Consider the following 25,237-nt stretch of genomic DNA (forward strand, 5'->3'; position numbering starts at 1 on the left):
CTTCTTACCCATTAAGACCTGCACACCATACCCAGGCAGTCACTAACAAGCCGGTCTTTGGGGTTGGGGTGACACAAGATCCAGCATAAACGCCGAGGAGGGGTGGCCTTGTCTGACATGAGCAGCCGCGAGCTAGTACCTACAGGTGGTTCATCGCCGTTATTCTCGATCCGGCCTTCTCGCAGGCTTCAGCAGCAAAAGTCTCCAACAAGCCGAGAGGGTTACTCTGCCATCCCTCTTCAGAAGTACGCAAAGAACTCAGGTGGGGCTCGGCTTATTGCTCTGCTTTTCACCCGGCGGAGAAAGCACACGATATAGTAACAGTGGCTCGATTGCCCCCTCTCTTGACGATTGCGTGCCCTGTTCTGGTGTCTCTCAATATCGGATACTCACGTGCAAGATGCCAAGTCCCTGCAAGGGAAGAGCGCTGCGTTCCGCGAGTGTTACTGTACGCGCCCTGATTCACTCGAGTAATCCAGCGGAGCCGTGAGGGGTTTTGCTGAAAAGGAGGCTCGTGAAAAACTTCACAGCTTCAGAAATCTAGAGACCCAGCTGAGCGAAGAGAAGAAAATTTTTCCTCTCGGCCACGAGATGCAAGGGCCTAGGATTGCAACGGATGTATATGGATCCATCCACGGGCTTTGATCTTATCAGATCCGGTTTTTATCAGATCATCAGATAATTCCCTCATCCCATCTCCACCCGCCTGCTTCGCGATGGGGCCCGTCTCCGTCCTCGCAGCGTCCTCATCCACCAGCGGCCGAGGGGAGGATGGTTTAATTTAACCACGGGCGTTGTAAACTTGTCATCGGCCCATAGATCGGCCCTTGTGCGGAGGGTTCGAGGCGTCGGATTGGTTCCTCGGGCTCTGATCGTCTCATCGAATCCTGCACCAGCATGACAAGGGCACGGAGAGCAAAATTGCAAGAGTCCACGCTATAGGTGCCAAGCAGAGACGGGTTGCGAATTCGAACTCGTTTAAGAAGGTCCAGACTCGCATCCAGAGAGTTCAGCCGTCTTCTGTAGAGTGAAGTCGTCGTGCGAGAGAAGGAGTAGAGAGAGAGGTCAGTGTTGTTAGAAGAGGTACTGTAGGTAGTTGTGCTCAAGATCTCGTTGCCCAGAACAGACACTCAAACTGGTAATCTGGTGCCGATATAATCAAACGGCTCAAGCATCGTCTTCAGCAAGCGTCCTTCAACCCACCGCCATGTTGCCGCAACACGAGTCCCGCCGACTGGGGACAAACTGCCGTGATCATCGAGGTGGCCCATGGCTACGAAATAGTCGAGAAAAAAAGCATCTCATGGACAGGGTATCGAATGGGCCCATGCAGCCATGATTTGTACATGGCATTATGTACATGGCTGCTTGCACTAGCCCGCAAAGCTGCACTGTGTGCGGCCACGATCCTTGGCCAGCACTGGACCTTGTCCATGAGGGCATCTCCGCTCCGGGTCTCCGTCCTGCGGCTGGTCTCGGGTTTTCTGGGACTGTCGAGCACGGAATCCGAGTCGATACAGGCGAGACTAACAAGAAAAGGGCTGCTTGCTCCTGGATCCAGGCACCGGTTGTGGCGAGTATAATTCCCGGCTCATCCCACCAAACTGCTGAGCGGAACTTGGACAGCTCCCCCTCCCACTTTCACAAGCTTCCCAGCTCTCTCCTCTGCTCTAGCGTTGTCAGACAGCTCCCGCATTGCTGGACCGTCTAAGCGCAATCCACCACAAGAGCATACCATTGTGTTACAGCAAGTCGAGGAGCTCATAGACTTGGACCTCAGTCTGTTTCTCCCTCTTCTGTCCTCGTCTTTCTTTCCTTCGCCCTTGCAATTTCAGCCTCCCTTTCTTCTGGCATCACTGGGAACAGTCACTGTTTGACCGCTGCCAGCCTCCGCCTTGAAACGTCACCGTTCTTTAACCCAAAGCGGACCATTACCTGCTTCGACGTCACCCAGCTCAATAACCATGTCCCCCCACAGCGAGGTCGCCCTCGGCGGCAGTGAGCCGGCCACGCCAAATGGCAGTGAACAGGCTCACGGCAATGGATTCGACAGCTCTTCGCCATACATCATTGGTGCGATGGAGCAGAACACCAGGAGCTCCGGGCCATTGGCCAACGGACACTCATCAGAGAGCAAGATGCACAAGCAAAAGTCGCCCTATCTGGTTCAATCGGCTCCGGACTCCGAGTTCGATTTGATTTGCGTCGGATTCGGCCCCGCCAGTCTGGCTGTCGCTGTCGCTCTTCACGATGCCCTCGCTTCAGGACGGCAGCTCCGCCCCGACGGCTCAGCTCCTAAAGTCCTCTTCCTTGAGAAGCAGAACCGGTTTGCCTGGCATGCCGGTATGCTCCTGCCTGGTGCCAAGATGCAGATCTCCTTCATCAAGGACCTGGCAACCTTGAGAGATCCGCGGTCAGAGTTCACCTTCTTGAACTACCTGCACCGCAACGGACGGCTGATTGACTTCACCAATCTGGGCACTTTCTTGCCGGCTCGCGTGGAGTATGAAGATTATCTGCGCTGGTGCGCCTCATTCTTCGATCACTTGGTCCAGTATGGACAAGAGGTGGTCTCTGTGTCTCCCGAGTCAAAGACGGGAGACTCGGTGCGCACATTCGCAGTCCAGTCGCGAAATTCAAAGACTGGGGAGACGCAGTCCTTCCGGGGCCGCAACGTCCTCATCGCCGCTGGAGGCCAGCCCAACTTCCCCAAGAGCTTCCCAGCCAAGCACCCCAGGATCATCCACTCTTCGCAATATGCCTACATGGTCCCACAGATCCTGTCCAAGAAGGACGCGCCTTATCGCGTGGCCGTTCTCGGCGCTGGCCAGAGCGCTGCGGAGATTTTCCACAACATCCAGACTCTGTATCCCAACTCCAAGACAGCGCTGATTATGCGCCCCGAGTTCTTGAAGCCCAGTGACGACTCTCCATTGTAAGTACACGTCCAAAGAGTTAGCAGGTTCAGCAGGTTCAGCAGGTTCAGCAGGCTAACGGTACCGCAGCGTCAACTCAGTCTTCAACCCCGAATACATCGACACCCTCTTCCCCAAGTCGGCAAGGCACCGCAACAACTTTTTGACCGAGGCTCGCGCCACCAACTATGGCGTCGTCAGATTGGAACTCATTGAGGAGATGTACGAGCGCCAGTACGACCAGAGGCGAGATCTCGGACCAGACCAGAAGAAGTGGCCTCACAGGATCATGGGTGGCCGCCAAATCACCAGCATTGAGCCGCGAGAAGACTCCCTGCAGCTCAAGGTGCAGCACGTCACCGACAGCGAGGTCGAAGGCTTTGTCGACCTCGTCGATGAGGAGACGCTGGAGGTGGACCTGCTGATTGCTGCTACCGGCTACCAGCGCACTGCACATGTCGACATGCTCCGCGACACGTGGGACATGTTGCCCAAGGCGGCGCCAGTTGGCCAGGAGTATCCCAAGGGAATCACCGGATGGAAGGTCGAGACGAGCGAGGGAGAGCGCAGGCTGACGGTCGCCCGAGACTATCGAGTCAAGTACAAGCCCGGATCAGTGGCGGACGAGTCGGGTGTGTGGCTTCAGGGATGCTGCGAGGGCACTCACGGGGTAAGTTCAGCTTGACGCTGCGATGAAGGAAGAAGCAATGCTAACAGTGGACAGTTGAGCGATTCTCTCCTATCGGTGCTGGCAACGAGGTCAGCAGAGATTGTTGGCTCCATTTTCCCCAGCACGCAGTGAAAAATAAAATTGTGGAGGATTGAAAAAGGCAGATACCCAAAAGAAAGGTCTGGAGGCGATATTGGCGAGACCTGATGCAATTGCTCGTCTCAAGACGTTTGAAAGACCGATTGCAGCACAGTTGGTGCAGAGTCATCATGCGATGGCGGGCGGCGATATAGGAGTATCGCATCTAGAAAGAGTTATCTTGTTCCCATTGGTACGGCGCACACAGAAATAAAACATCATTGTAGTTTTTTTCCCATCAGCAATAAGCAACGAGTCTTTGACGGTACGGTGCGTACGATGCTAGAGAAAAGCCTGTTTGTATATTACTAACGTACGTGACTGTGGAAGAAAAGACGGGGATCCTGATTTTAGGGTAGGAGTAAGAACATGTACCAACTGCGAATGAAATGTAGAATTGGATTCGAATCGAGTTTTGTGGCACATGCTTGGGTGTATGGGTGCTGAAGATTGTAGAGGCTCAACATGCGAGGCTGAAGATTTTTTCTCCATCTTGGTACTAGAGTAGACCTACGATGGTCTGCATGTACCTAGTAGGTATGGGCAATTGCTCTTGCTGGGGTGGCAGCTTCCTTCCTCTCAGGTCTCTGCCCAGTATGTCGGTAGGTAGGCACGCTTGACAGCTCCTGCTTTCTAGACTACATGAATTGATCTTGTTGGCACGGCTTACTAAGGAGACATCCTCGACGCAGTTTCACTGCTCATCTACATGCTACCTAGAGAAACGAGCATCTGACCAGAAGGACGACGATGGGTTCCCGGACGAACTCCTCCATTCCTGTGACGTTCTTCCCTTCATGTAGCCGGTGCCAACCAAGATCAACGGCTAACAGCGGTTGGCCGCTGCAGAAACGGCTGTCGGCTAGTCATTACCAGTCAGCGTACGAGTACTACCTGGTACTTGTAGGTATGTCGTGCCCACACTGGTTCATCCTTGCCTGTGCGTTCGAACTGTCGCTATCCGCGGAGTTTCGAGGTTTGATGAAATTTCGAGAAACTTCAAACTGAGCTTCTTGGCATTGAACAAGGTTCTTTCCCATTGTAGTCGATGACCGAGCTGGACAGGACGCGCAACATGGTGGATGCGGGATGCAAGGTGACGCGAGCGTTAGTGACGAGGGAGACGTAATTCGGGTCGGGTGCCGTGCCCTGCAATGGCAGGTTGCTTACCAAACGGGGAACCAAACAGGGGAGAGAGGAGAGACAATTTCGAGATTGATCTGCTTCGCTAGCCTTGTCATCTCATGCAGAGGTTGACAGCTGCACCCTGCTGCAATCTCTCGCCTGATCAGATGGAGAGTTTCCATCGCCAGTTTACCCACGGTACCTAGCAAGCTACCTATGGAAGGTAGGTAATTCACCAAGAAAATGGCTATGGTTGGTGGCTGAGGGTCATTGACATGTCCCAGCAGGCCTGCAAAGTGCATGCAGAATTCGTAGCTTCAACCATCATATCAAGGTAGATCCCATGCTTATTCTTGTACTAAACACCTTGCTTGATCCCATGCAAGATCCCAAGCTGCGCTTCCTGCCGAACAAGCATCGTGTCTAACAGCCTTCTTACATGGGAAATACATACCTACTTAGCTTACCTACCTACAGTTCTTCATGCAGTATCATTCGCACTCGTCGTGTCCCAAAAAATGAACTCACAGACAAATTGTCGGCCCTACCTATCTCCCCGTCATCAGGTTCGCATTGGGGCACATTGGCAAGCAGAGCGTTGCAAAAGGCCGCGAAGGCAATTGCGTACGGTCCTCGTCACCCTTCGATTCGGAACAGCATCAAGCGTCCTCGCAATCGCGACAAAGGATCCGCTAAAGAGGGATCCTCCCCCCCTGTCAGACCGGGGCCTAAAATTTTGGCTTGACGTTAACTTTGACGGCTCCGAGTCGGCGCTGAGCTCGCCCTGACAAATAGCTCCATGTCGAGGAGTTTGCCGACAGGCGCTGAGATGGATTTGGGGGACACCCTGGTGAGGAGCTGCATGAGCTGAGCCCTATCGGAAAGAAGTTGCGTCAAGTCACCAGGGCAGTCGAAGTGCAGGTACGAAGTGTTGCAGCCATATCCCCTCCCTGTAAGTCTGATGTGTGCCGTGCTGTTGTCGTCCAATGTTAGTTGATTCATTGGTAATATCGCGGGAATGGTGTTTTGTTGTGAGGGCAGAAAGGAGAGTACGCCGGCTCATACTTGACCTACCAAAGGTGCCTCATGTGATGCTCTCATGTTGTGACTCTGTCTCTTCGTACCGTAGCTGCATCTACACAGACAAAGAATCAAGCAACAGACACCAATGACGGCATCTGCGTATTTCCCCCCTCTAACCCCCATTCTCCAATCCGAGTCCATCGACATGTCCGTGAGGTGTAACCAGGCGAAATCAAAGTGCCACTCCATCATGGGATCAGGTCGCTGCAACGAGCCGCTCACAGCGCCTGTTGGCCCTAGAACCGCCTAAGCTTACGCACTATCGCTGCTAGCGACCCCCAAACTGCCCCCCCAGAGGCTCTAACCGGACGGAATCCTGCTGCCATCACCCAATCCCGCCTTTTAGCCTCGCTCCCCCCCGCGCTCGGCGTCACCACCAGCAGAAGCACTGACAGATCAGATCCATCAAGAGAGATCACCTACATCAAAAGCACCAGGTCCCCAGCCTTGCGACTTGCGAGTCCGTAGCCGGCTTTCGCACCTGCACACGACGACGATCACGACGACGCATGACAATGAGACCCAGATGGTCGCTGGACCGCCGGCGGTGACGAGGCTCTCTCTCTATGCAAACTGGATCCCCTCCCATCCATGCGTGATTCGACAGGCACAATCTGACGCTCGAGATAGCGACTGGAGCCTCGTGTCGTGGTGTGTTGTGCCGTGCCGTCTCTGTCGGATGTGGCCGCGAGGCGGAACTAGGGCTACCCTGGCCGCTCGACTGCTCCCTCGTGAGGCCATCGTGATTGACGGTATCAACCGACGACACACGCACACGTACGCCTTACGTACTGCTGTGCAGGCCCACCGGCCGCGAGCATAGACGTTAAGCGCGGCTTTGGGCAGGGGCTTTGAGTAGAGCCTCAAGCTGAACCTCAAGTACAAAGGTATGGCTCGCTGCGTGGTGTTGCGCGTTCTTGTCCTGCTGGCCGGCTCACATAAAACAGAGCATTCGAGTTGATCATCAGGAGCCAGCAGCATCCATTGAGCGTCCGTTTCTCTTTAACCCTTCTGACGATCGTCCTTGCTCCTCATATCGAAGACTTCTCCACGATGCAGCTCGACAATAGCGACGGCAGGCGGCCTTCGTCAACCCAGAGGTTGCCCGTCAATCCTCGTCGTCACAAGGTAGCCCCCGAGCAGCGCAAGCGAGTCGCTACTGCGTATGTCCTCCAAGTCGCCTCTTGAACCCAAGCGCCTCTCATCAACTTACACTGCAACACAGATGCAACAACTGCAATGTTCGTCGAGTCAAGTGCTCCGGCGGCAATCCCTGTGGGCAGTGCTCCGCTTCCAACCGCGAATGCGTCTATCCAACCCCAGTCGAGAAAGTCAGCGTCCCGCGCACCGAACTCGAGGAGCTGCGGAGGAAGGTCGACGCGTATGAGCGAGCACTTCAGGAGGTGATCCCAGACCCGTCCAGGAGACAGGAGCTCATCACTCAAGCCGCCGCCACGCCAGAGGGCCTGTCGCCGTCTCCCAGTCCGTTCAGCCCCGCTCAGTCCTTTTCTCCCGAGAGCAGTCGTCGCCTTGCCGCCCCTTCGGTCAAGGCTGAGCCCGAGGACGAGCAGACAACCGGTCGTCTTCTTCAGGACCCAGATGGCACGGCTCGCTATCTCGGAGAGACCAGCGGTGCCACATTCCTCGATCACTTGAAGGAGCTTCTTGGAGCTGTTTTACCCCTCGCCCAGGTGGAACCGCAGCTGTCTCAGGATCAAGACGGAACCGCCTTCCTGAACAGCCTGGGGAGATATTACACCGCTGACTCGCGCCCGCTGGTTGAGCGTGAGGAAATGCCCACGTCTCTTCCCTCAAACGAGGACCTTGCCACTCTACTGTGCAAGCTCAGATACCTGATCCAGGATGGCAACGGTGAATGGCCCAGCGGCGGCATCTACTGGTTCGGAGATCTCAACGTCGTTCCCTCCCAGATCGCCTCTCCGCCGTCCGCCTCGGACGCGGATATGAACGAGTACCGTCACTTGGCCTTTTATCATGCCGCTCTGGCCAATATCACCCGCGCCAACACCTCGTCGCAAGAGGTGCATGGGAGTGCGTCGACGCCGTCACTCAGCGAAGCATACTTTGCTCGTGCTGCCCTCCTCGTGGGGAACCCGCTTGACATTACGCGCTGCTGCACAATCGGTGATGTTGCCACGCTGTGTCTCATGGCGGCCTATCTGATTGAGATGAATCGGAGAGATGCCGCCTATATGCACGTTGCGGCCGCCATGCATATCTGCATCATGCTGGGTGTCCATCGCGGGCTCGTCGACGAAAGGGGTAAGAGGGTGTTTTGGACCGTATACGTCTTGGACCGGTGGTTGAGCTGTCTGATGGGTCGGCCGCACATCATCATGGACGACGCCATTCGGCTCCAGCTGCCAGCCGACGCTCCGTAAGTAGCCACTGGAAGATTTGTTATTGCCCTTTTGTCAGTTGTTGTCATGCTAAACATGCTTCCATAGATCAATGCCTCCTGCTGCAGGGCTCAAGGCTCACGTCGAGCTGTCGCGTATTTCGGGTTATGTTGTCTGCAACACTTACCGCGTGGCTCCGTGGGAGGCGTCCAGGGGAGGACTGGCCAAACAGCCGGACAAGGCCATCTGGATGCTGCAGCAGTGGCAGTTGACGCTTCCGCCTCGCCTGCAGCTGTCTCCGGACGGACTGAGCAACGACCCTGCCTGTTGCCTCCTCCATATGAGGTACAACATGCTCCTTATCCTGGCCATCCGGCCGCTGTTCCTGGGGGCCGTCAAGAGGTCGGTGGCCCGGCGACTGGTGGTGCAGACGGCCGAGCCCAGCAGCACGCACACGGAGCATCTGAAGCTGTGCATTGCCGCTGCGCGCCGCAACATCCGCCTCGGACGGCAATTGACGACGCTCAACATCAGCCGCAAATCGCCGCTGCACGCGGAGCAGCACTATTCGTTCAATGCCACCGTCTGCCTCATTCTGGAGGACCTGATCTCGGACGAGGAGGTGTCGGAGGAGGAGAGGGAGGCGAGGAACAACGACATCATGTTTGGCATCGAGCTGGAGGAAGACGGCCTCACCAACTTTGGACAGACGTCGTCCAACACTCTGCGGCATCTGTGGACTCTGGCGCGGAGGCTGACGGGCTCGATGGCGCAGACTCAGGAGTTGAACAATGCCCGGATGGCGGAGCTGCAGCTTGCCCCGCCGATGCTGACGACGCTCGGGGGCTACCCATCGATGCCGCGCATGCCAATCGGGGAAGACCATGCCCTTTACGACGAGCTGGTGGCCTGGGTCGACGACGAGTGGTCCATCTACAACACGGGGCTCTTTAACAATAATTTTATGCAATGAGAGAAGAGAAGCGGCGACTGGGCAGATGGACCGATGAATGCATAAAAGAGGAGGATTTTTTTTTTCTTTTCCTTGATTTTGTTGAATTTGTACGTTAGGCTCAGTGGTGACATGAGACTTTTGAACTAGCCGCAGCCATCTTTTCCTGATTTCGAGCGGGTTCATTCCAGATGCTCACGATACGTATAGTAAATTTTAGAGCAAATACCCAGTAGAAAAGAGATGAATTCTACCTTCTAAATGTTCTGCCCATTTCATGAGAAGCAGCTCAAAAGCTCAAAAGCTCAAAAGCTCAAAAGCTGGTGCGGGAAAAGGTTGGCTGTATTGCCCGGTAAAACTCACACTATTCATCAAGTAGACAAGGTGGAATAACTGCCTGTTCTCTTTCCCCCATCAAGCCACACAAGAACGTCTGGACAGCCAAGTTGCAATCCTTTAGGTGTTTAAAGGCAGTCATAGTTCTGCGAGATGAATTGCTATCCGGCCTTAAGGTCAGCAATATTCCAACACCAACCAAAATATCAGAAACGGCACAAGTCCGTAAGTTTCTTTAACAACAGAGACGGGCCAGCAAGTGGTCGCCATTGTCAGCTTGTGTTAATGCATAGGCCATTACCTAGTAGGTATTTATCAACTTCAAGTAATTCCTAGGCTGTAACTACCTACCTACCTTTCTGGAGATTGATATTGTTGCCTTGTTTCAACAGCGCTGTCTTCCATAAATTGTTGGTAGATATTGACTTTGATCCATCATGCAAGAGCTCTCTCTCTCTCGCGGAATGGAGTGGAGGAACGTCGTCACAATTCATCTGTGGCGCCAGCCCGCATCAGTCGACATTCTATCATACGATGTGGAAACTCTGATATAGCAACAGTGCACTCAGTCAACTATTTACCGATATCATATCTTAAAGATATTTCGGATAGATCCAAATACTTACAATTTCCCATGTATTGCTCTTTCCTCATCTCGACACAGCTTGCCTTGTCTGAACAAGTACATACCTAGACATTGCTTGCCTCCCCTCCTGCTGTGATGTCATGTTACTCCTTCCCAGAGCAGCCTTGCACCAATCTCACAGCCGTTTGCTTGTACGACCTCTGAGCATCACCCGCTCACATTTGCCTGTCCTGCAGCATAGCATTACATTCCCATCAAGCACAAGAACCATGACGCAGCTCAGGGAATGCGCCGTCGCAGTCAGCTTCATCTTTCAGTTCCCCGACGGCGATGAGGAGCGCACGCCGCGAGTCGCCCTGTTTCGCAGGAGCGGACAAGTCAACACATATCAGTACGCCTTCTTGGATGGCTAGATAGAGAAAGGATATTCTCAGTCAAAGATAGGTACTGATGATGATATTGCTAGGCACAAATTCGCCCCCATCTCGGGCGGCGTCGAAGTGACAGACGAAAACCCCCTGGCAACCGCCTGGCGCGAGCTGCGTGAGGAGACAACCCTCACGTCGGCTTCTCTGAGGCTCTTCCGGCAAGGCAAGCCGTATTCCTTTGCGGACCCCAGCGTTGGCCGCAGATGGACCATCAACCCCTTTGGCTTCGTCCTCAAGCCTGCTGCGGAGGGCGGCAGCGGCGAAGAGGGCATCACGATAGACTGGGAGCATGAAGGCTACGAGTGGTTCAACCCCGACGAAGTCACCGACGACGAATCCTTCCAAGGCGTGCCCCGGCTGAAGGAGAGCCTGAGACGAGTCTGGTTTGATATCGATCTCGGCAAGGAGGCGGGCCGCGCTCTGGCAGCCTCGATTCGGTCGCTTCAGAATGACCACGAGAGCGGCGCCGGGCTCCTGGCTATAGCAGCATACTACCATTTGTACGAGGACGTGATTCCAAAGCTCGATACAAGTGATCGAGACAAGTGGTGGAGGAACGTCCGAATCGCCGCGTGGCACCTGTATAAGAATGGCCGTGAAAGCATGAGTGCGGCGATCCTCAACGGCATGCTGTCCATCCTCGACACCATTGACCAGAAGCTGCAGTCGAGCATTGAGGGCACTCCCACAAAAGAGGACGTCGACCAGCTCTGTGATAACATCAGCGGAATCAGGCTGCAGAGAGACATGGCAGGGGCCAAGATTGCGAGAGCCTTTTCGGAATACCTTGAAAACATCAGGTCCCAGCCAGGCTCCGATGGCGGCCCTGTCAAGGTCGTCACTCTGTCGGCCAGCTCAACCATTTCCAACGCCATCTGCCGCGGCCTCACGTCGCCGCCGCCATTCTACGTCCCCATCGACCTGCGCGTGCTCGAGTCCCGTCCCCTTTTCGAGGGCGTCAAGACTGCTCGCCAGATATCATCTGTCATGCAGGGCAAACCCCACGCCAAGGCCACATCGAAACTGTCCGTCTACACCGACGCCAGCGCCGCCCTCGCCGCAAAGGGGGCGCAGATCCTCCTCCTCGGTGCAGACCTCATTGACAAGTCCGGCAACGTGTGCAACAAGATAGGCTCGTTGCCTGCCACTCTTGCCGCCAAGCACGTCTCCCCAGACATCAAAGTGATTGTGCTTGCGGAAAAGTCCAAAATATACCCGTTCGAACCGCCGCCGTGTGAGGAGAACAAGGAAGACGAGGTGGTCGCCGCTTGGAAGAAGGATGCGGTGATTGGATCGACAGCAGTCTGGGAGTTGAGGGGAAACGCGAGTATACCGAATGTGTATTTCGAATGGGTGCCCGCTGGCCTGGTGGACGTCTATCTGACCGAGGATGGTGCCCTGAGCAGGGAGCAGCTCCTTGAGTTGGCCAAGAGGGTGGAAGAAAAGGCTAGTCGTTACTTTGACACTCTTTGATCAATATTCCAAAAAGGATATTTTATCATGATTATCGTCATTATACAGGCGGGACGCATCTATACATGTACCGATCATGCAGGTTGCCATTGAACTCAAGCATCAGTATCAAACAATTCCTGACCCTATGATGGCTCGCCCTCATTCTCGCTCTGCTGCTTCACGCTCATGCTCGCCAGCTGCCCCTGCAAGCCTCGTTTCCCAACCCTCATGGCAAACTCCAGCTCCCGCTCCTCCTCCCTCAGCCGTGCCTTGCTCGCCGCGACTTCCCTCTCGCGTCTCCTCCTTTGCTCCTCAACCAACCGATTCCGCTCCTCTAAAGCCCTCTCGCGCCTCTCCCTCGCCTCGCGCGCCTTCTTCTGCTCCTCGTCCTCCACAGCAGAGTTGGGGTCCTCGGGAGGTGGAGGCAGCGTCTGCACGTATGCTTCGATCAAGGGATCGCGAATCTTGGGCTCAAGCGAGATGTACCGTATGTCAGTGAGGACCTGCGCAGGCAATCCGTTGGCAAGCGACTTGTTGTTGAGCAGGTGCACGGGCTGCGCCTTGAGCAGCGCGGTGAGATCCGACTTGAGCGTCGCCTGGGGCAGTTTCAGCCGGTTAATGTGCTCGCGGTAGGCCTTTTCGCGGTCCTTGTCCGAGAGCTTGAGGTCCTTCATGGGCTCCTCCTTTTTGTACTTGCGCTTGAACTCGGGCCAGTAGAGCTTCGGGGAGGCCTTTTCCTGCAAAAAGGCCATAAAGGCAATCTTGGGGTCCTTCTTCTCCTGCTTGGCCCGCTGCTCCTTGAGCTGGGCGATGCGCTGGCGGGTCCATTCGTCAAAGCACTCCTTGCGGGCCTTTGTCGTGCTGAGGGCCGTGTAGCGCGGGTCCTGGATGATTTTGCCCTCCTCGAGGAGCTTGTCCCAGGAGCTGTAGGGGTTGATATTGAGGTCGGCGAGCATGTCTTGGAAGAGGAACTTTGCGTCTTCCTCGGAGAAGTGCATGCCCTCTGCGCCCTCGGGCCAGTCGTCCATGTTGCCATCGTCGTAGTCGCCGGGCTCGAGGCCATACTCTTCGCCCATAGCTTGGAGCTGGGCGGCGATGTCGGCCTCCGTGAACTCGACGGGTCCTTCCTGGTCGTGGTCGTCGGAGGGTTCGGTGCGTTGCCGCTTCGATGGGTGCTCGCCCTCGTCGCCGTCTTCGCCCTCGTCGTCGGTGACTTCGACCTCTTCGTATTCGTCGCTGTCGTAGTCTGGACCTGATGGAGCAGGCGCCTCTACAGCAGCCTTGGCTTCTTCTTTGGCCTCGCCAGGTTGTTTGGGGCCCTCTGCTTCTACCGCCTTGCCCGCTTGATCATTTGCTGCATTCAGGTTTTGTATCCTCTTCTTGTCCATTTCCAGGATGGCGGGCATGAGCTTCTCGGGAATGCGCCAGTAGCTCGCGTTCTTGACCGGGTTATACACGAAGCGCCGCGAGTACTTTGTGTACACCAGAACCCACGGCTCGCAACCGGGTATAGGCTCCTTTCTCCTGGGCTTGTCCACGGGCTGCGGGCGCGGACGTCCCTCGAAGCCTCCTCGGCCAGCGCCGCCGCCGAAGCCGCCCCTTTGCGCCTGGGGCGGCGGCTTGTTGAACTGCGCCATGAAGGCATTTGCGACGTTTGGGTCGGAGAGGTTTGGAACGGCTGCGTAGGGGGAGAAGGGGGAGGGGGAGGAGGGTTCGGCGGCTGGCTGGGAGGGGAGCTGGAGGACGGGTCGCTTGTACGTGGATTCTTTCGTTTCAGCGTTGTAGTAGTAGGTGTGGCCTGTTGGGGCCTTGTGTTCGGTCCAGCCTGGCGGGAGGGGCGCCAATTGCGCTGGTTTGTGGGTTGATTTGAGCATCTTGGAGATGCCCCTGGCGAGGAAAGACGTAGAGGCGAGATGGTGTCGTGGTGGATGGTGAGGTAGGTATGTGGAAGGTGGAAGAGAGAGGGAGAGATGAAAAGTTGAGGCTGGAGCTGCTCAAGGTCGGGATCTTGAATTCCGCGTTTTCTGGGGCCCGTTCCGTACTAGGTAAGGTAGCCATACCTTAGCGGGGCTGGACGCGGTCAGGGCCTGTGGACCGCTAGAAGCAAGTGCGGGAGGGCCTCAACTCTAGGCGGGACAGCCCTGTAGAGCTGTAAGTGCACGACCTCCACTAGCAGCTGGGAGAGCGGTATGCTCTGGGCTTACACGACTGGACGAAGACTTGAGCGTCCATGAACACCCGACAACGTTGAACCCACAAGTGACCAGAAACTTGAGATTACACTTGATTTGTATAGGTATCGTTTGCAAGGATGGGATATGACGCTGCTTGGTGTCAGTATGTAATTGAAACTACTTCAGTCGCTATGTGTTATTTGCCGCTGTAATCCGTAGAGAATCATCAACTCTTCTGCACTCCCAGCTTTGCAACCAGTGCTTCTGCAATGTCCCTCGCAAACCCTTCGTCATTCACATGTCTCTCATCCTCGACAATCTCAATGCCACTCCCGCTCAGCCCTTTTCTGACAGCCTCAAACAGCGCCCTGTCTGCCTCTTTGTCCTCAAACGGACCGCCAGGGACCGCAATCATGCTGACGCCTCCCTTTGGGATCCAGACCTGAACCAAGTCCGGTCTCTTGGTCTTCCTGAGCTTCTTGGCGATAAACTCTCCAATCTCGCGACACTCGTCCGGCGAGGTCCTCAGCAATGTGACATTTGGATTGTGCTCGTATATGACTCGTCCCTTGTGCTTCTCAGGCAGCGTGCTCCTCGGCCCAAAGTTGATCATGTCGAGCGCGCCCAGAGAGACAATGTTTGGCAATCCCGCCTCAACGGCAGCATCCAGTCGTCCCTCGCCAGCAGAGAGAACCCCATCAAACAAGTAGTCACATATCTCCGTCGTCGTGAGATCAATGACTGCATCCAGCTGGCCTTCGCGGATCAGCCGCTCCATTGCCCGTCCTCCAGTCCCAACGGCATGGAAAACATATGTCTCGACAGGGTACTTGGACTCGAGATGGGAGCGAATAGCATCGACGCTAGGCGTGGTCACGCCAAACATAGTGATGCACACCCGCCACTTCTTCATTGACTCTGTCGCTGCGCCGTTTGCCTTGCGCTCTTGTCTGGAAGCGTATGACAGGGCGGCGTTTGCGATGGCAGCTCCCGCGTTACGAAGAACGTCTCGCAAGATGGGATTGAGGCCGGCAACGTCGACAACGGAGTGCAGCAAGAAAATATCAGTCTCGCCGACCACGGGCCTCGTATCACCGCTCGCCATGGTCGACACGATGAGCTTTGGGAATCCGACGGGCAGGACATTGCGCATGACGGCAGCCGAAAGCGCGGTTCCATTTGAACCAGCGGCTGAGATGCAACCCTGGATCAGGCCCTTGCAGTACAGGTCCTTGACAGCTCGAGAGGCGCAGCCGGACATGAGTGAGATGAAGTCGCCCCTAGTTGAGCCCAAAGCCTCTGTGTTGTTGCCATTGTTACCATACTTGGACAACAGCTCGGCCTGGGAGATGGTGATGGCATCGTCGGCACACGAGTTTCGACCGACGTCGATGAGGATCGTTTCAACGCCCGGGGTCTCCTTGATTCTATCGCGCAGAAAGAGAAGCTCCTTGAGCTTGGTATCGCAGGTGCCAATGATTGCTACCGATGCCATTGTTGAATAACCAGATACTAATAGTACGATCTGAACTTGAAGATGCCGGGATGCGGGGTTCAGGACGTGAGGCTGGCTTTACTGTACGTCGATATTGTACATGTATGTATGACAACGCGCAAATGTCTCAGAAGTTGGACGACTAATGGCTTCTCCAGGCTATGGCGACTAACTACGATTTGACAGTGATGATTCTCACACATCAATGCTGGAGCATCGATCATCAGAAGCACAGTGGCAAAATGGGAGAGATCGGTTTGACTTTCGATGGCGGGGAGCTGTTCGATTGATGGATGCACTCTGACATCAAATCCATGAGCTAGGGAATATGAATCCCAGTCCGTCCCCACACGAGCTCCGAGCCCAGCTTATTACATACAGTCATATCTGATGCTCCTCCAAGGCTCATTTCGGATCATGAACTGTCCAACATAGTGGTCATCGTTCCAGCTAAACAGCTCGCTCAGAGATTGATTGGTTCAGCTTCGTCCCCCCATCACGAGCAATGGCACCCCCTACAGACAGAGACCAGATCCTCGCCAGCCTGCGGGCCCGGATCGCCGCCGGCAAGGCCATTGTCGGAGCCGGTGCCGGCATTGGCCTGTCCGCCAAGTTCATCGAGGCCGGCGGCGGTGATCTCATCATCATCTACAACAGCGGCCGCTTCCGGATGGCCGGCCGGGGGTCGCTGTCCGGGCTGATGCCGTACGGAGATGCTAACGGGATTGTGGTTGAAATGGTACGCGCCTCGTTCAACCTGACGCACATAAGTATGTACCTATACACAGATAACGGAGTGACTCATATGGTACAATGGCAGGCAAACGAAGTCATCCCCGTCGTCAAAAAGACGCCCGTCATCGCCGGCGTATGCGGCACCGACCCCTTCCGCAACATCCCGGCCTTTCTCAAGCAGCTGCGCGACCTCGGCTTCGCCGGCGTCCAAAACTTTCCCACCGTCGGCCTCATTGACGGGCAGTTCAGGGCGAATCTGGAGGAGACGGGCATGGGCTACGACCTGGAGGTGGACATGATTCGCGAGGCTCGCTCGCTCAACATGCTCACGACGCCGTATGTGTTCAACGTAGACGAGAGCAGGCAGATGGCCGACGCTGGGGCCGACGTCTTAGTCGCGCACATGGGCCTCACGACGAGCGGCTCGATTGGCGCTGCGACGGGCAAGACGCTGGATGAGTGCGTCAAGCTGATTCAGGAGATTCGCGATGCCGCCGTGGAGATTAACCCGGATGTCATTGTGCTGTGCCACGGAGGGCCGATTGCCGCGCCAAAGGACGCCGAGTACGTGCTCAGCCGGACCAAGGGGGTTCACGGCTTTTACGGGGCGAGTTCGATGGAGAGGCTGCCGGTTGAGACGGCGATTACAGAGATAACCAGGAGCTTCAAGCAGTTGAAGCCAAGGTTGTGAATTGTATGTAGGTATGTCAGGTGTTGAGTAATTTGATATCGGCTTGAGTAAGACGAGGTGTTACACTTTGTCATGAAAGAGGCAGGATTTTGAATATCGAAGGTGACAATTGCCATCTAGGCGTCACTGCAAGCAACAATCGTTTAATTAACTCAAACTTTATGTAATTCATAGAAGAAGTAAGCTAAATTTCCTTCTTCTTCCTCATATCAACACTACAGATATATGTAGCCGTGCCCATTTGTCTCGTGCGTCCACCGTCTTTGCCGCATCACGCATCGACCTACCCTATACCTAGCCCAGAAATTCCAGGTTTCGAGCACATCAGCGCCATCGCCAATTTCCAAGTCATCTTCAATCCCTCACACAGTCTATCGACATATACCACGCATTTCCACCGACGAACTGAGCCTTCTTCTCAAGGGAATACTCTAAATTATCTCTCGAAAATTCATGGCAAAGCACTCATAAAAAGCAAACAAAGTCCCTCATTCTCTGCTGCTGCTGCATCTCGTCTCTTGGCCCGATGCCTTCTGTGCGCACCGCCAACGGGCGCGACTCGATTGCCTCCATGGGGCCCCTGGCCAGGTTCTGGAAGGTGAGTTGAATGCTATACCTACTCTCTTCCCTTCTCACTGTTTCCCCCGTGTTGCACTTCATCTTGCTGACTTGTGGCACAGACGACTCATGCGCCAGACTATGTCGGCTTGACCATTCTTCTTGCAGCATGGATTTTGGTGCGTCACCAAGTCACATCGTCACAGCATCGCTCCTAACGCACCGGGCCAGATCATCGTCTTTGTCAATCCGTTCCACCGCATGTTCTTCATCAACGACCTGCGCATCTCCTATCCTCATGCCGAACATGAGCGCGTCACCGTCCGTACGTCACCCCGAAAGACCCTGTGCCTCAACCCCCTCCCCTCCCCTCCCCTCCCCCTTTATATATCCAGCTGAGAGAACTCACTCACCTCTCCATTGCCCCCTAACAGCTCTCAACTTTCTCTACGCCCTCTTCATCCCCCTAGGCATCCTCATCGCCTACAACACCATCACCCGCGCCTCCACCCACAAGCACGAGGCCACATACCTCTCGCTCGCCATCTCCATCGTCCTCGCCTCCTTTCTCACAGACGTTGTCAAAAACGCCGTCGGCCGCCCCCGCCCAGACCTCCTCGCCCGCTGCCAACCCCACGCCGACACGAAGCCAAACGTCCTCGTCGACATCTCCGTCTGCACCGCGTCCGACGGCCACGTCCTCCAGGACGGCTGGCGCTCCTTTCCGTCGGGCCACTCGTCCTTCTCCTTTGCCGGCCTCGGCTTCCTCAGCCTCTTCCTCGCCGGCCAGCTGCACGTCTTCAACTACCCCTCGGGCGGCCGCGACCTCAGCCGCGCGCTGCTCTGCCTCGCGCCCCTCCTCGGCGCCGCCCTCATCGCAATCTCCCGCTGCGAAGACTACCGCCACGACGTCTACGACGTGTGCATCGGCTCCGCCCTGGGCATGACCGTCGCCTACTGGAGCTACAGGAGGCACTTCCCGCGCCTCTCGGGGCCAAAGTGCCACGAGCCGCACCCGCACCCTGCCGACGAGGCGGTCCAGGCCGGCTGGCAGCGTGTGAGGGATGAAGAAGAGCAAGGTAGTGAGCTGGCCTTTTCTCCGGGGGTTCGACGATATTGAGGTGGTTGTTTCTTGAAGCTAATTGCGAGATTTCACGTTCTTTCTTGCGCAAATGTAGCATTCTAGCGCTTTAGGGATTGTCTGTTTTACACGTGTAGATAGCTTCTCGACGCCTCTGTCGACCGTCGACCATCGTGTTCCTCCTTCAGAAGAAGGGGGAGAAGCAGTCAAAAGAGAAAAAAGAGTATACAGCTTCTGAACGCTCAAAGTGACCGACGTGCCTGCATCACAGATATACGCGGTTGAGCAAAACTTGCCCTGGTATATGTCGTTTTGATACAAGGGCCATTGTCTTTTTGGTGTCATTAAGCGCCCCTTTCTTTCTCAGTCTACTTGTTTAAATTTCATTCCTCTGTGCTCATCTATTTCTCCTCCGCATCTTCGCTCTTGGCCAAGTCGTGTTCTTTCAGCAGCGCCGTGATCTCGTCGGCGCTCCACAGCCGGTGGTAAATCTTGCCGTCTTCTGTCTGTCCCACCGTCGCAAATTCAACTTAAAAGAAAGACAACGTTAGAATTTTTCTCTAAAGACACAAGAATCGAGGCAACCTACTCTTCTCACTGCTCAGCTTGGTAGAGTCCATCGTCTTGCTGAGGACCTTGACGGCCACGCCGCACGCCTCCTTAAGCGTGCAGTCCTCCTTGTAGTCCTGCTTCAGCAGACTCTGCGCACTAGCATTGTTGGCGCCCGCGCTGGTGGCCTTCCACCCGCCGTAGTTGCCCGAGGGATTGCTGAGGTACAGCTGGAACTGCCTCCGTGGATCCCAGCCGGCGTAGATGAAGGAGACGCCAAAGGGCCGCAGACCGCCGTGTTGTGTGTAGCCCTGCTTCAGATCGCACAGCTTGCGCACCAGCTGCTCGCAGGGGATGTCTTCGTTGTAGGTGAGGAGGTATCGCTGGGCGGCCTGGCGGGCGTAGTTGATGAGGATGTTTGCGTCGGCCGTCATGCCTGCTACTGCGCAGATCATGTTGCTGCTGGGGTGTCAGCACATTCTTCACGGATGATGTAGAGACAATCGAGGTAAGCGCACTCGTTGAGCACGTAGAGCTTCTCTGCCGACGTGTCCTGCTCCAGCAGCTTCGACGTCACCTTTCGCTCGGCGGCCAGGACAATGCCGTCCTTGGCCAGGATGCCGATGGCTGTGCCGGCGTGGGAGATGGCTTCTAGCGCATATTCAACCTGGTAGAGACGGCCTTCGGGCGAGAAGATGGTTGTCTGTTGCACAGGTCAGCCTGCAATCCTGCCATCACGGCATGTTGGAGCTCAGCCCAGCTCTTCGCAGTTTGGAAACGTACTCGGGAATCGTAGCGGCGGGACATGGCGGAGGGGCAATCTCTGTTTCTTTATTCGACAGCGGCAGGGCGTGGCTCGGAATGGAGGTTGGTGAAAGATTGAAGAGATTCGCAAGCAGGGAAGAGGCGTAACAGCAGGCCGTTTGCTGGGTCGAGGCTGAAGATTCCGAGGTTGATTGAACTGCCAGGGAATTTGTATGGAGGGGAACAGCAAGGCCGGCGTCACTTCTGGAGCTCCAGGCACGACCGCCGCGTACCTGCTGCCATGAGCTTCAAGTCGGGCACTTACCCTGGAGCTGCAGCATGCTGAGTCATCAGCGCCATCCACGACGGGTGCTCAATTTCTAGATGCCTGCCTGAGGCAACAGTTTCAGCCCAGACCGGCAAGGCTGAGTGAGTGAAGCTGAGACAAGCTGGCGAGTTTAGCCGAGGCTATTCCGTGCAGCTGCAGTAGAGCAACGTGCCTTCTGTTACACGATCGAACATTTGCCCCCATGACTAAGCGCCATCCAGCTTGGGCATTCACCTTGTCAACTGCTTCTATCGACATCGACGGCCGTCTCTCAACTGCCTTTTCTCCTTCTTCATCCATCACTTACTTACAAACTCCTCCCTTCCTATGCTTTATCTCATCCGTGGTACACGAACGGATTTGCTCCCGTGATCGCGTTCTACGGTATTCCTGCGTTGGGGTCTTCACAGCGACACTTGTCAGAGCAGCTCTCACCGTTGTCGGCGCTCATACAACACCTACTGGAAGCTGACCCCGGAGACTATCGCACATTGTCGTCTCTCTTGCAGCCGCTGCCAGATATTGTCGCCATTTCCATAAGGTAGCTCAGCATCTGGAGGCTCGTCAGCAAGACTTGATACCAGACTTCTCCCCGTCTTACATATACCTCCTGCAGACGCGAGCCCCGGCCATCGCATCAACTCGACTGTCTCTCCAACCATCCACTCAACAGCTGCTCGCATCTGCCACCAGCTGTCAACGCAATAGTCCAGCACAGTCAAGCCCAACCAACAAACGGCACGCAGCCAGTGGCCAAAAAGACGCGCCACCCGCCGTCTGCTTCCATCCGTATCCACTCCCAGACCAAGGGGCTCCCGCAACCCCACGCAAGCTGCCGTCATCACCACCAACCCAAGCTTTGATTTTTTTTTTCTCGCTTCATCACAAGCTACCTACCTACTATCTAATCGGCACGCGCTGCCTCTGTAGCAGCGCAAAAAAAGAACAGCTCCGCTCAGCAGCCCCGAGGTCCCATAGCTGAGGAGATCGAATCGCTGGAAACTGGGCCTTGCGCTGGAATTTGGCCCATCTCTTCTTCCTTTCTTCTATTACTTATTGTCACGGGGAGGAATTGCGCTTCATTAGCTGTCTGTGACTACCTACTAGTTGCCGTTTCTGTCTGCTTTGTAAATCTCCCAATGCCCGCCTGAAGCGAAGCGCAAGAGTCGTCTATCCATCACGCGCTCGCTTCTGTAGTAGAATTTGCATCTCATTAGTTGGATTTGCGCAATCCTTGCAAAACCACCCGTGGCGACGCCGTTGCGCGTGCCCGATTGCCATGTCTGGTAAGCTAGAAGCGAAGGCATCACGGCCGACGATTCCCTTCTCCTCAACCAAGGCAGACGGCGCAGACGTGCGACTCGCTGGAGGCGATCTCGCGGGACATGCGCCGCCGCTCCTCAAGAGACACATGGCTAACAGAAGCTGCCTCACAGGAGAAGCCGAACCTCGACGCTCCGTCAGAGCCACCAAAGGCCAGCATACCAAGGCCTTTGACGAGCTGGAGCCCCCGGTGCCGAAACGTCGACAGACCAAGAAGAACAAGAAGGCGCAGGTGCCGGAGAAGGAACAGTCGCAGGAGCCCGAGGAGGTGATCCGCTGCGTCTGCGGCGCCACCGAGCAGGACGAAGACTCGAACGAGGCCTGGATCGCGTGCGAGACGTGCCTCGTGTGGCAACACAATGTCTGCGTCGGCGTGAGCTCGTACGAGGACGAGATCCCCGAGCACTACTGGTGCGAGCAGTGCAAGCCCGAGAACCACCGGGAGCTGCTGGACGCCATTGCTCGCGGCGAGAAGTTGTGGGAGGAGCGGCGAAAGGCGCACGAGGAGGAGGCCGAGCGCAAGAAGAAGCGCGGCGGCCGCAAGAAGGGGAAGCGAGGCAGCGACATCCGCGAGGAAGCCGATAGGGACGCGGCTCAGGCCAAGGCATCGCCGACCCCGGATGCGGTCGCGAGGGACAAAAAGGACGTGACGGGCGTGGCCAAGCAGGGCAAGCGAAAGGCGAGAGAGGACTCGCAGGATGGCGATGGAAAGGTATGTGTAAATCTCCATCCAATTGACACGACTGATCTACGTGTTGCCGTTGTTGAATCGCTGCTAACACAAACGTCTCTATCTCTGTAGACTACCAAGATGCGCCGAGTATCAGAGGATGAGGCTGTGGCTTCTGCCTCTGCCTCTGCGTCCGCCTCTGGCGCCGCGTCTCCCCAGGTCAAGTACACGCCTCCACCAGACTTGACCACGGCCATTCAGGATCTCCCCGGCACGCGCGTCGGCCCTGCGAAGGCGCTGAAGAAGTCGCTGGTTCATGTCATCACATCCCTCTCCAAGAGCGGCCACATCCAGCTACCAGCGGATGAAAGCGCGGAATCCCTCGCCGAAAAGTACGCGCTCCAGATCGAGCGCGCCGTCTTCGACACGCACCCGCTCTCCAAAGGCCAGAAGGAGTACAGTCAGCAGATAAAGTCGCTGTCGTTCAACCTCAAGAACAACCCCGAGCTGTTCCAGGGCCTTTGGGCGCACGAGCACTCGCCCATGACGCTCGCCGTCATGACGTCGGAGCAGCTTGCGTCGTCTGAGCTGCAGAGGCAAACTGCGGAGATGAAGGCCAGGGCCGAGAAGCAGTCCATCCTGTACACATCCGAAACGGGGCCTCGGGTTAGACGCACGCACAAGGGCGAGGAAATCGTTGAAGACGAGAGCCTCATCACCAGCGATGCACCCATGCCATCAGCTGGAGGGCCTCGCGCGGGAGCAGAGGAGAGACAGGGACAATCGGATCGAGAAAGGGGGCAACAGCAGCAGCAGCAGCAGTATCAGCAGGAGCAACAACCGCATCAGCACGTTAAGCGCGAGTCGATCGGAGGGGGTGAGCTGGGAGGCGAGCGCTCGCCCAGCCAGTCGAATTTCGACATAGGCAAGGTCTTCTCCTCCGTCAAATCTCCCACGGCTGCTCACCGTCGCCGTCCTTCTGCGCCGGTCCTGAGCACGAACGGCCCCGGATTCGATCCCGACGTCGACCGGATGCTGCAGGACGAGAACGAATCGCCCCCTTACTCGCCCACGGAGGAAACCTTGGATCCGGACGTCGTCTGGCGCGGCTCCCTGGCGATGAGCTCCATTGCCGACTTCGAGGCAACGGCCAAGCACATTGGAGGCGCCAACTTTGCGTCGTTTGGCCCCTGGTCGAAGCTGATCCCGCGCCAGATGACGGTGGCCGGTCGAATCCCCCAGCAGGCCGCCATTGAGTACCTGTGCAGTCTGCGATACAGCAATCTGACCGATATCATCGTTGTCAACATCACGCCCACGTCGCCGGACGCGAAGCAGGAGTTTAACAATCTCATCAACTACTTTGTCAGCAAGAACCGATATGGCGTCGTCGGCAATAAGGTCGCCGGCAACGTCAGGGACACGTACCTGGTGCCTGTCCCTGCGGGCGAAGATGGTCACCCCGAGTTTATGCTCAACCTGGTGGACAACTACATCCCCAAGTCCAGGGCCGAGCCCATGCTGCTGGCCGTCTTTGTCTACCGCAGTGAGCCGGATCAGCTGAAGCAGCTTCTCAACAACGAGGCGGCCATTGCTGCTGCTGCGTCGTCTGCGGCGTCGACGGGGTCGCATCCCGCGAATGCTCAGCCTCCGCCACCTCCTGCTCCTACGCCCGCCGGATACAGCCAGCGAAGCAACTCCATTTCAGGCCCGGCCTTTTCACCCGCCACGCCTCAGATGGCCTCCACTCCTTTCCCCAACGCGCCGCCGCCGCCGCCCAACGGCCACGGACAGTCTGCCACCCCGGTTCCCATCCCCCAGCCGCCACATGTCAACCGCCCTGGGCCTTCTCCCCATAACGCTCAGATGCCGTCTTCAACTTCATCTCAGACAACGCCGCCTATGCAGCACCAACAGCAGGCACCGGACGACCAGAGAAAGCAGGCTCAGCAGGATGCGGGCGTGATCACTGCGAGAGAGGTGCTGGGGCCGCTCATCAGCGTACCTACTGTGCAGTTCATTCTCCCGCAGGCGTATCAGATGACGAGGCGGGAATGGGAGGTGATCAAGGTCATTATTGAAAGAGATCCGCGCGCTAGAGACGATCTGAAGTATTTGGCCGACTTACTCGAGAAGGAGGGGACTGCAGGAGGGAACGGAGGCAATGGGAACGGAAATGGGAATGGGAATGAGAATAGTCAAGGTGCAGCAGCAGGAGCGGCAGCAACAGCAATACCGCAGGTTGTAGCTGGAGTGGCTGCAGTAGGAGTAGGGGGAGGGGGAGGAGGAGGAGGAGAAGGAGGAGGGCCGCCCCAGCCTGTGAAGAAGGCTTAGAGGGAAAAATCCCATGGGAGAGGGGATGAAGAAAGGGGGAAAAAAAAAAAAGAAAGCAAAGCAAAAAGATGATTTCTACGAGTTTTGTACGAGTTTAGTTGTTTACTTGGTTTGGTCGTGTCTGTGTGTAGGTCTACTTGGGCAATATTGCCATGTAATGGATGATACCAACTCTGACGATATATGTACTCAATGATGTAGTGTGCTCTTTTGACAGCATGTGAAGTCTTTTGACTAGAATGTGTAGAGTGCTTTGCTCTCTCTTTCCGAGTATCTGTGTGTTTCTGTACCATGTAGGCTGTGTGATCCTGACACGTCTCGTGGAGGATAACGTGAAACAGAAAAAAAAAAAAAAAAGACAGCCAAAACCTTGTCCAACCCTCTCATCCAACCGCCAGCGAAATGTCACTATCCATGAGTCATCAACCGCATGCAACACCTGGCCTGGCATCTCCTGTACCATCCATAGCAGCAAGGCCATCAAATATATGCCCCGAAACCCCTCCT

At 55.9% G+C, this 25,237-nt stretch overlaps 9 protein-coding genes across 9 annotated transcripts; 6 read left to right on the forward strand and 3 right to left on the reverse strand.

The window, feature by feature from the left end:
- Positions 1-1,964: 1,964 nt before the first annotated feature.
- TRIREDRAFT_23368 (ornithine monooxygenase) lies at positions 1,965-3,920 on the forward strand (the record flags this gene model as incomplete). Its single annotated transcript, XM_006969312.1, has 3 exons — positions 1,965-2,935; positions 3,006-3,585; positions 3,640-3,920. 3 exons carry the CDS (start codon positions 1,965-1,967, stop codon positions 3,715-3,717), a joined length of 1,629 nt encoding a protein of 542 aa, XP_006969374.1. The 3' UTR covers positions 3,718-3,920.
- Positions 3,921-6,984: 3,064 nt separating this feature from the next.
- TRIREDRAFT_69972 (N-terminal binuclear Zn cluster-containing/DNA binding domain-containing protein) lies at positions 6,985-8,901 on the forward strand (the record flags this gene model as incomplete). The annotated part of the gene is made up of 3 exons (XM_006969323.1): positions 6,985-7,094; positions 7,157-8,329; positions 8,400-8,901. Coding segments are annotated over 3 exons (1,785 nt in total), but the record flags the coding sequence as incomplete, so codon positions are not given.
- A 1,533-nt stretch (positions 8,902-10,434) lies between these two features.
- On the forward strand, positions 10,435-12,066 carry TRIREDRAFT_69885 (Hypothetical protein; the record flags this gene model as incomplete). Its single annotated transcript, XM_006969324.1, has 2 exons — positions 10,435-10,556; positions 10,632-12,066. The coding sequence occupies 2 exons, from the start codon at positions 10,435-10,437 to the stop codon at positions 12,064-12,066; spliced, it is 1,557 nt and encodes a 518-aa protein (XP_006969386.1).
- A 125-nt stretch (positions 12,067-12,191) lies between these two features.
- Positions 12,192-13,922, reverse strand: TRIREDRAFT_111981 (uncharacterized protein; the record flags this gene model as incomplete). Its single annotated transcript, XM_006969349.1, has 1 exon — positions 12,192-13,922. One exon carries the CDS (start codon positions 13,920-13,922, stop codon positions 12,192-12,194), a length of 1,731 nt encoding a protein of 576 aa, XP_006969411.1.
- Positions 13,923-14,448: 526 nt separating this feature from the next.
- Positions 14,449-15,717, reverse strand: TRIREDRAFT_5844 (uncharacterized protein; the record flags this gene model as incomplete). Its single annotated transcript, XM_006969306.1, has 1 exon — positions 14,449-15,717. One exon carries the CDS (start codon positions 15,715-15,717, stop codon positions 14,449-14,451), a length of 1,269 nt encoding a protein of 422 aa, XP_006969368.1.
- A 429-nt stretch (positions 15,718-16,146) lies between these two features.
- Positions 16,147-17,143, forward strand: TRIREDRAFT_124030 (uncharacterized protein; the record flags this gene model as incomplete). Its single annotated transcript, XM_006969325.1, has 2 exons — positions 16,147-16,456; positions 16,538-17,143. The coding sequence occupies exons 1-2, from the start codon at positions 16,223-16,225 to the stop codon at positions 17,141-17,143; spliced, it is 840 nt and encodes a 279-aa protein (XP_006969387.1). The 5' UTR covers positions 16,147-16,222.
- Positions 17,144-17,820: 677 nt separating this feature from the next.
- Positions 17,821-18,821, forward strand: TRIREDRAFT_69858 (uncharacterized protein; the record flags this gene model as incomplete). The annotated part of the gene is made up of 3 exons (XM_006969326.1): positions 17,821-17,880; positions 17,933-18,026; positions 18,136-18,821. Coding segments are annotated over 3 exons (840 nt in total), but the record flags the coding sequence as incomplete, so codon positions are not given.
- A 323-nt stretch (positions 18,822-19,144) lies between these two features.
- TRIREDRAFT_124031 (proteasome, subunit alpha type 4-like protein) lies at positions 19,145-20,299 on the reverse strand. Its single transcript, XM_006969350.1, has 4 exons — positions 20,115-20,299; positions 19,850-20,034; positions 19,372-19,790; positions 19,145-19,311 (listed from the first exon to the last, which is right to left on the reverse strand). Exons 1-4 carry the CDS (start codon positions 20,136-20,138, stop codon positions 19,184-19,186), a joined length of 756 nt encoding a protein of 251 aa, XP_006969412.1. The 5' UTR covers positions 20,139-20,299; the 3' UTR covers positions 19,145-19,183.
- Positions 20,300-21,814: 1,515 nt separating this feature from the next.
- TRIREDRAFT_82123 (uncharacterized protein) lies at positions 21,815-24,769 on the forward strand (the record flags this gene model as incomplete). Its single annotated transcript, XM_006969327.1, has 3 exons — positions 21,815-22,438; positions 22,529-23,248; positions 23,291-24,769. 3 exons carry the CDS (start codon positions 21,815-21,817, stop codon positions 24,728-24,730), a joined length of 2,784 nt encoding a protein of 927 aa, XP_006969389.1. The 3' UTR covers positions 24,731-24,769.
- Positions 24,770-25,237: the final 468 nt, after the last annotated feature.

Source organism: Trichoderma reesei (assembly GCF_000167675.1).
Source record: "Trichoderma reesei QM6a unplaced genomic scaffold TRIREscaffold_31, whole genome shotgun sequence".
In the NCBI taxonomy this organism is placed as follows: Eukaryota; Fungi; Ascomycota; class Sordariomycetes; order Hypocreales; family Hypocreaceae; genus Trichoderma; species Trichoderma reesei.